The sequence below is a fragment of the Corylus avellana genome, chromosome ca8, assembly GCF_901000735.1.
Source record: "Corylus avellana chromosome ca8, CavTom2PMs-1.0".
Lineage (NCBI taxonomy): Eukaryota > Viridiplantae > Streptophyta > Magnoliopsida > Fagales > Betulaceae > Corylus > Corylus avellana.
In genome coordinates this window covers 16,334,180-16,344,227 of record NC_081548.1, presented here as the reverse complement: position 1 = coordinate 16,344,227, position 10,048 = coordinate 16,334,180, and the positions used below count along the sequence as shown (strand labels likewise).

The 10,048-nt window shown below is 35.1% G+C and overlaps 1 protein-coding gene across 1 annotated transcript in view; it reads right to left on the bottom strand.

Annotated features, from left to right (window-relative positions):
• Positions 1–5,124: 5,124 nt before the first annotated feature.
• LOC132190423 (DNA ligase 4) overlaps positions 5,125–10,048 on the bottom strand; it is a 38,221-nt gene continuing 33,297 nt past the window's right edge. Inside the window, exons 26-27 of the mRNA XM_059605412.1 lie at positions 8,765–8,920; positions 5,125–6,098 (exon numbers count right to left, since the gene is read on the bottom strand). Coding sequence (XP_059461395.1) covers positions 5,366–6,098; positions 8,765–8,920 — 889 coding nt within the window. The 3' untranslated portion in view covers positions 5,125–5,365. The remainder of the gene's footprint in view (positions 6,099–8,764; positions 8,921–10,048) is intronic.

Below are 10,048 nucleotides of genomic sequence, written 5' to 3'. Positions count from 1 at the left end.
GAATTCGAGTCAAGTTAATATAAGTCAAGCTTAAGTTGTTCATGAATAGCTCAGTTTGTTTACAGCCCTACTTACTTGCTAAACTAAAAAATGCTGAATAATAAAGCTTCGTGCTTGTCCTAGTTGCTTCATGAATCACACTTTCTGAAGTAGATTTAGAGCACCCTTGGAGGGGCTTGGCCATGAGTGAGCTTGAAGTAAAGTCGTTCTGCAGCTATAACATTTCTGCCATTCATGTGGAGATGTGAGTGCTTCAAATTTTTAGGAGTTCTAGGTTTTTGTACAATTTTATACATGGTATTTTGTGATGTTATGATACTATAAGGAAATCATGCCATCTTTATAAAATATTTAGAAACCACTATTTAGGGATGGAACCCAATTGTCAATAGTTATAAATGGATTTTTTACCCATAATTCAATTTATTAGGGGAAGGATTCCCATTTTTGCGTGGCAGGCCCCACATGACATAGTGGAGTTGGTACCATTGACAATTTTTCGTTGCAAGTACTGATTTATAATACTCACCATATTATTTGCCTATTTAGGCATCTGTTTCACCGTATCAACATGTGATAAGCTCTTTTTCTTTTACTTTCCAAGTTTGAGGCCCGATATTGAATGGACAATGTCTAGTGTAAATGTCAAGTGCTTCAAAGTTTCCTGGTATGTATGTGAGGAAAGTAGGCATATGTTTCTAAAGTATAATACTAGAGAGGATAGGAAATAAGGTCTATTCTGCAATTTGTGTGCTGGAGGTTGGTCATATGGTTATGAACTTGGGAAGGAAAATGTTAAAGTTGGTTCTTCTTTCATGAAAGGATTCCAGTGGTGTGTGTGACGAATTTTTCAGATTCATGCTTGATGGTTTAAGTCTGCTACGTGTTTAATTTCTGGATCTCTTTGGTTTAACCATGAACAAGAAAGCTTGGACCAAAGAATTATCTCCGGACAATATCATTTGGGAGGAGCATGCTGCTTTTACAGAAATCTTCTAGTTTGGGAGGCAGCTATAATGTAGATATGATGCTCTAACCTTGTGGTGTACAAGACTTGGGGCCTTTGGATGGGAATCAGAAAAGAAGGGGTCGAGACATCTCTGCCATGTTCACTGTTGAGTCTCTTTTAACTTCATTGTTGAATCATGTGGGAGACCCCTTGCTAAGTTAGATTACCTTGGAAATTCTTGATTCCTTTTGAAAGTATTACCCATTTTGGTCTGTGTTGAACAAGATCTTGACAATAGATACATCATCTCTGCGCAATGAGCTAATTATGTTTTCTTTTTTTATACTCTACATCTTGTTCTACTTTTCAATGTACATAGGTACAAAATGTTGAGTAATGCTTGCTTTGATGAATAATTGTGGCAAGTTGCCTATTTTAAGAGCCTGAATGGGTTTAAAACGCACTTTTAAAAAAGCTTAAAAATAAAGCTTTTTCTAAATACCTATTCTATGGAATTGATCTTTTTTCTTTTTTTTTTTTTCTTTAAAAATGTCTTGTTGCTGAGTTAGAATTTCGTCATGAAGTATGACATGGAGGAGGTTTGTTGAAAATTGATCAATATTAGATTATCGAATTTTTTTTTTCCCTTGCAGGATCATTTTGTGTATTAAAAGTATATTCTATATTTCATTGGGTGTATTTATTATATATGTATACATTTCTGGTGTAGGCCGTTTCAACAAAAGGGAAGCCTTCAAAGCTGCACAAGAGGAAGCATCAGATTGGTTCTTTATACTTTGATATGAGGCAGAAAGAGATGGAACTTTCAGAGCGGCGTGCAAAAGGGTTCCTCACAAAAGCTGAAACTCAAGCCAAGTATGGATGGTGATGATTTCTTTGTCTGTCTTTGTCTTTGTATTTTATCACTCTCTACTTCACAACACCAGATATGTACTTTTACTGTGCCTTGTTTCTTGACAAGTGTATTATTCATTGCCATATATTATAATCTTTTCCACACCGTTTGATGATCCTATATATGTTATAATGTTTGGGAGGGGAGAGATTTTCAGCACCTCGTGTTTTAATTAATTTGATGGGAATATTTAATATTATATGTATGTTGTTTCTGGGGGCTATCTTCGTTTGGAAAATAAAAACAACACAAGGTGGTATAGAAATCAAATACACCCACAAGCAGAAAATACGGTAACTGCTATTAAGGATTGGTTCATCCTTGTAAATGGAATCAGACGAAGTTCTTTTATGTTTTTAATGATAGTCGTATAAATGAAAACAATAAATAAATAAATAAATTTGAATCACTTTTTATCGAATGTATGGAAAAATCCCATTTCATTTTTTTGGAATAAGCTTGATCATCTCTTTCTTGGTTGGTAGTGTAGTTTGACTACTTTCAATTTTTTTTTTTTTTTTTTTTTTAGAAAAAAAAAAAAAGAAAAATCACTTAACCCTAGCTCGTTGGCTCAGAAAAAAAAAATTGAAGAAAAAGTTGTCAATCTTTTATTGTATAAAAGTGTTGCAGATGTAAAAGGAGATGGAATGTTCAACCAGTATAAAACAACATTGTAATAGGACGTTGAACTCGATGAATGGACCAACAGCACATGAGAAATGCTATTTATCATTAATTCTTTTTTTTTTCCCTCAAAACGCACAGTTTAACTAAGGTATGAAATGCTCATTGTAGTTTAACGGGTGCGTTTGGAATTGCGATTTCGCAAAAATAATCTGCGTTTTTAAAATATATCATAAAACATAAGAAGTTTGCCATTTCGATTTTAAAAACACTTAATTTAAAATAGGAAAAAAAATCTGCGATTTCTATAAGCAGGTTAAGGGGTATTTATTTGAAAAAACGCAAATTTAAACTAAAATCATGATTTCGCATAACAAATATTTGATAAAAATGTACTTTTTAACATATTTTACCAAACGCCTTTGTGATTTTAAAATGTAGCGATTTCAAAAACGCAATTTTTAAAATCGTATTTATTGAAATCGCAATTACAAACGAACCCTTAGCCGCACATAGGGTTGTAAACGAGCCGAGTTTGGGTGAACCAAGGCTGTCCAAACTCAGCTCATTTAAAAATTTCACGAGCTCGAGCTCGAGCCAAGCTCATGCCATGCTCCAAAATTTAAGTTTGGCTTGGCTCACTAAGAAAAATTCCTTGTGCGAGCCAAACTCGAGCTCGTCTAGTAGGCGAGTCAAGCGGGCGAGCCGAGCCTGCTCGACTAATACAAACTTTTAAAATTTTTTTTAAAAAAATTAACTTAAATGACTCATCATACCAATGAACACAAATTAAATTAAATTTAATAATAATATATTAGTAAAAATGTTTTACTTCCCAACCAACAAATTGAAGGCAACTTTGTAATCCAAGCCTCTCATTTTGAGCTAATCCATGTGGGACAGCTAGAGCCTTGGCTCAATAAGAGAGGCTTGCATCCTTTTTATATATTACTTAAGTGAGAAAGTTTTTTTGCTTTTTTCATGTGGGACAGACAAGATAACTATTATTGTGAGAAATAAGTGCTTGATTTTATTTTATTGGTGTGGGACACTTGTAAGCAAACAAAAAAGAGTTTTCTCTTAACACTTAATAGTAGCAAAAAAATGTTTAATATACATGGTTAATATTACTAATATATGAAATTGACTTTGATTAAAAAAAAAAAAAAACCGTTTATTATATATACAAATTATCTAACATTTTTTTTTTTTTAATTTTATATATATACCAATTAGCTCTCTCTATATATAACTAAACCAATTAACTAATTAGTTAACTCAGTTTAATACACACAATACACTAGTTAACTATAAATAGTTATACACTATATGACTACATTATTAATATTTTAATTATATATATATTTAGTATTTATGCTACGTACTATATAAGCATAAATACCATTTATAATATATAAACTATATATATATATATATATATATATATATATATATATATCGTTTAATAATCGAATATAGTTTCGTATCCACGAACAGCTCATTTAATAATCGAGTCGGATACGAGCCGAACTTTATCGATCCCAAGCGTCCCGCACACCCTTTAAATTGAAAGTTGAAACTCATTTTCTTGAAATCAGCGCCACTTTAAAACTATTTGATGAGTCTGATTTGAAATCAACGCCACTTGAACAGAAACCTATTATTGGTGTTTCTAAAAAAACAATTGATTAAGTTTAAACGTGTGTTTCTATTTCTTCATACTTTTACTTGAAAAAAAATCAGGAACATAATTAAACTTTTATGTCAAGAGATCCTTACCATCCTAATGATAGAGACCAAATCCAAAAAACATATTTACATAAAGGATATTGTCAATTAGTTAATCATAAATTTTCATAAACACAATTTGAAAAAACATGGCTTCATTTTAATTGAGCATGGTTCAAAGTATATGTTGGTCGGTTGGAAAACAACATTTCAAAAGATGTTGCATATTTTTTATACTGTTACCAATAATTTGTAAGTTTTTTTTTTTTTTGACCTGTTCGTATAAGAAGTGGAGGGAGATTCAAACTAGTGACCTCCGCTTCATAAGACGTGGTTCCCAGCCGATTGAGCTACCCTTCTTAGGACACAATAATTTGTAAGTTACATATATGTTTTGAACAATAATATATTTTATTGAATTATTTATTTATTGTATTTGTTATATTTTTAAATTATTTTTGTCCAAATTTAAATTTTTTTTATTCATAAAAATAAAAGTAAAACCTTGACCCCCTCAACTAAAATCTTGACTTCGCCACGGGCGGCAATGCTCAATCAACCTTTTCTCATCCATGATAATTGGGATGGTCCAACCACCCCTTCATTCTCTAAAGAAATGGCCGGTCACCTCAAGGGGTGGTTGGTGTGATGACCACCTCACTCTTTGAGAGGATGGTCTGGTCTGATCATCCATTTCACTGTGTTTGGTTTTCTTGCTTTTGTGATTTAATTTAAGCCGTTCATTTTCAGTGAATATCGATTTCACTGCTTTGCTTTTTTAAAAGATTACATGAGACCTCAATCCACCTCAATCGTTCGAACTTCATGTTTCATGGCACACCCTCATATCTCAAAAATAAACTGGTCACATCAGTTGATCACAATCTGGTTTATGCTCAGGCAAAATCACAATATTTATATAATGACAATAGTGTTTGGTCCATGTGAAAAGTACAATAACATAGTGCATATAGTATCTCTTTGGTATATTACAAGACGAGAGCTCACAGTTTTTACTGAAGATGCTCACATCACAATCTAGACCCAGCATTATGCTAATAATACAAAACTAGTATTACTGAGAAACCATTTCGTTTCCCTCATTCACATTCTCATACAAAACCTACAACCAACGCACATATCATATTTTACCAATCCTTTAGCAGCTCACCAGCAACATCCTTGTAGCTCACTTTCTTTTTCTTTGTAGGCTCTGCATTGGGATCCAAGGGTGGTTTCTCATCATTGAGAATTCTCTCTCTCGTCACAACTTCCTTCGCTCCAAGGCTCGGAATCATATCCAACAACATGGCTTGAACCGGATCAGCCATAACTTCCAACTTCTCCGACCTCTCACCGTCATTGCTATTAATATGCATTTTAGTCATTTCAACATTTGGAACTTTATCATGCCACTCTCCATATCCAATATCTTTTTCAACTTCCTGCTCCGCTGCCTTGCCTCTAGCTGATGATTCAGAATCTTCTATTATTTCAGTCCCTTGGATTTCTGAGCTTCCCGTACCTACCGTTTCATGATTTCCTTCTCTTATGTTGTTCTCTTCTCTCCGTGTCTTCTCGTCATGAGATAAGCTTTCATCTGATTCATTATCACATATTTTAGCAGGCCTCTGTCCAATACGTCCCCGTGTTCTTCGAGCTTGGGTCATAGTTGTTTTTCCTTTCTTCATGCTTGTGCCAGCAGGTCTTCCTCTTTTCCTTTTCCCGATCCCCTCGTATGAAGCCAAAGTTTTAGGTTTTTCTAAAGCAGTTTTATCAGTTATCTGTTCCCTTAAATCAAGAGAAGGGGACATATTCTGTTTTTCTTCATTGTCCAATCCAGCGGGGGCTCCTAGATCCTGGTCATGTCTATCATGATTGCTGAAAAATAGTGACACAGCAAAACAGCTATATCAATCAGAACATTAGCCAAAAAGAAAAATATTACACACAGGATTCATATTATGCAAATAGTAAGTAACGCTTTACATTTTGACCAACATTTTAACATATCAATTTTAATGGGACGCCTTTTAATATTCTAAAAATATATATAGAGAAAAAAAAAAAAAATTAGATATTTTCAATCTTCTTCGGTATAACCCAGTATTTCAGAAATAGAAACTTAGAGCAATTTCTTCTTCAACCAGAACAAAATTCAATGCTGCTGCAAACTCAAAAAGAACTAACATGTAAGAGTATAGGACCATAATCTAATTGGACTGTTGTTTTCAAATTCAGATGATACTGTGGGTCAAACTGTCCATTGTCAACAGCCAGGTCATGTAAAGTTTTTTTTTTTTCCTCCGATGAATAAGAGATTTCATTAACAACTAAGCTCAAAAAAAGAGCAACTCCTCAAACACAGTTACAAGCCCTTACAAAGGCTGAGAAAACCAACCAAAACAGGGAAAACAAAACCTACAAGCCAACATTACAAAAGCATATCAGCAGGTAAATTCCACAAAAGAGCACAAAATAAGATTCTCCCTAGTTCTAGGAAACCTTCTCCCTAGTTCTAGGAAACCTTCCTTTCCCAACAAGTCTAGTTCTGACTTCCCATAGACTTTTTTTCAAAATCTGCTCTTCAGTGCTCAGAGTACCAGTATGTCGAAGCTTGTTTCTGGTGCGCCAAAGATTGTACACAACAGACCCAAGAACCTGACGACACAACAATCTGTGAAGAGATTTTTTCCCCCAATTGTTACAGCCTAGCTGCACAAGATCATCCCAAATCACAGAAGGCTGCTCAATTCTGCAACAAGACATGCAGAAAATCCAGATTCTGGAGCTAAAACTGCATTCAAAAAAAAGATGATCACAAGTTTCCAATTGGCTATGGCAGAAACTGCACTGAACTTCACCCTTATAGCCCCATATGAGTAACCTCTCCCCTGTAAGAAGCCTATCCTTCATAGCAACACATGATAAAAGCATGCTTAGGAATAGCAAGACGAAAGCAGACCATCTTCCACCAAATAGACTCTTCAATCTTCTCTCTAAGTGCTTCCCAAGTTTCTGAACTAACATAGATACCCTTCTTAGAAGCAGTCCAAACCGGTTTACCCAAGCTAACTTCAGGAAGTCTAGCTTGTATCTCAACTAAAGCTTCTGGCCTGGCTGGACTCCAAAACCAATCCCCATTACATATGACAGAGGAAAGTTTTGCTTCAATATTACTATGAGCATCATAAACAGTCCTAAAACCATATTGCTCAATCAAAATCCCTGAAGGATGCCAACAATCCAACCACAGATGGATGCTTTCCCCATTCCCAACCTCAAACCTCAAGAATCTTTTGGCAATATCCCTTAGCTTCAAAATTTTTCTCCAACTCCAAGAACAATTCTGAGGAATGCCTACACTCCAAAAACTCTTTCTTTTCAAGAGGTTCTCTTTCACCCACGCTACCCAAATAGATCCGGACCTAGCAAAAAAGCTCCAAATATGCCTAAGCATAGAGGTCTGGTTCCAAACTTCTAGCCTCTTCTACCCCAAACCTCCCTCCTTCTTAGGAAAACAAAGATCACACCAAGAAACCTTAGCCTTTGCTGCCCCTTCCCCTTTCCCATTCCAAAGAAACCTATTGAATTTTTGTTCAATAGCTTTAATAGTCTTGTAAAGTTCTTCACACAACCTAAAGTGAGCTGGTCATGCATGATATCTTTACCACACCTTGAGGGGGAGTGGTGAGGGATTGTATATTTTTTATCCTTAGTATTAGACTCTATCATGCTGGAGGGCACTTCTGTAACTGTATCGTTCCTAAATTAGCATTAAATAATACATCAGTGGAGAGAGAACCCCAATTTAGGTTTTCTCCTTCCACTTTTACATTATTGAGCATAAATCAACTCTTATATCCCTCCAACCAAACATAACGTGAAAGTCAATGGTGCTGTTTGTGATCCCCGATTTCCAATTTCAAGCAAAATCTTACATGTTGAAAACATTTGCTAACAGGGCTTATAAATATGCAATAAATCATGATTAGGAGGGAATTTTGCACAAGTCTTAACCTCACTGATCTCAACTTTTTGGCTTATTTTGAACAGATATTAAAACAACATAAGGTAACCTAAAACCACAATCAGTAACACAACCTCCTTGCCCACCCGCCCAAAAAAACACGCACAAAAGAAGACGAAAAGGAATATAACACATGCGCACGGGCACGCACACAGATAATATATATACCAATGAATGTTTCTGTTTCATGTACAAATCAATATACTATGATAAATGCCACTTAACAAGACTGCATAATATTTCCACCAAATCTATCTTACTTGTAACGGATGATTTGTGCAAGCAAATTTGTAACCATAGTTGTTTAAGACATTTTGAATAATTAAGGATTACAAAAATTTCCAACCATTATTACTTTAAAAATTTCTTGAACATTGACGATTAGATTCACAATTCCACTAGTTATCAATCTTCCGAAGTCAGAAAATACTATGGCAAATCAGTTCCCAGGATGCCATATCTAAAATACGCTGGCTCAAGAATAACTCTAAAAATGTAAAAGCTTATTGGAACTGACCACTCTACAATTTCCAAATCTTGCACCCCAATGGTCTTCAAGCTATATGGTCCTTCTTGCAATCTTTGGTCCCTCTCCAAGCAGTCTTCCAACCATTGAGATTTCACAACATGCAACCCCTTGTTCCATAAAAGATGCTTCTCTGATGAAGTGAAACTGTCAAAAAAAAAGGGGAGAAAACAAGGGCATACATCATAAACTCTAATTTACACATGCAGACAGCAGTTGCAATGAAAAAAAGAAAGCCCCTTGAGCGTTGGTTCACATGGCACACTGGTAGTATTGTGGGTGGGGGTGGTGGTTGAGGCATCTCTTGTGTCAAAAGTTAGCATAATTCCATAACAATAACATAAGAATAAAGTTGAGGCAGAAAATAGAGAAAAAGACAACCATTTCCATCTCAAAGACAGCATGATGTGTTATTTGAATCTGGTTGGAGGCAAGCTATGGAATTGGATATGAAGGCCTTGCATCAAAATAGGACGTGGGAGCTAGATCTGTTACCGCTCGGTAAACAGCCTATTGGCTGCAAATGGGTTTACATTGTTAAGTTTAATATTGATGGTTCGGTTGAACAGTTAAAAGCTCGTCTGATTGCTAAGGATTATACACAGACGTACAATATTGACTACTATGAAACTTTTTCTCTAGTTGCCAAAATTTCTTTTGTTTGCGTTCTTATTTATTTGGCTACTAATCTCGATTGGCCCTTGTTTCAATTGGATGTAAAAAAAAATGCCTTTTACATGGGAATTACATGAAGAAGTTTATATGAAGCAACCACTTGGGTTTGTTACTCAAGGGGAGTATCAGAGCCATGTCTGTAAGTTAAAAAAAAAACATTATATGGTCTCAAGCAATCACCGAGGGCATGGTTGGAAAATTCTCTGAAGCAGTATTGGAGTTTGGTCTCCAAAGATGTCAGACGGATCATTTAGTATTTCTCTCACATACTAGAGCAGGCAATATTCTCCTTGTAGTATATGTAGATAACATCGTCATTACCGGAGATGATTTAGGATGCATTGCATGATTGAAACAATTTTTGCAGTAGCGGTTTCATTCAAAGGATTTGGGCAAACTTTAATAGTTTCTAGGTCTTGAAGTTGCTAGATCTCGAACGGGTATCAAATTATCTCAAGAAAAGTATGTACTTGATTTGTTAGAAGAGACAGGTCTTTTGGGTGCTCGTCCCGTTAAGGTTCCAATGGATCGGAATCAATAAATAAAGAAGGATGAAGGGGAATTATTTGAAGATCCTAGCATTTTTTTTTTTTGATAAGT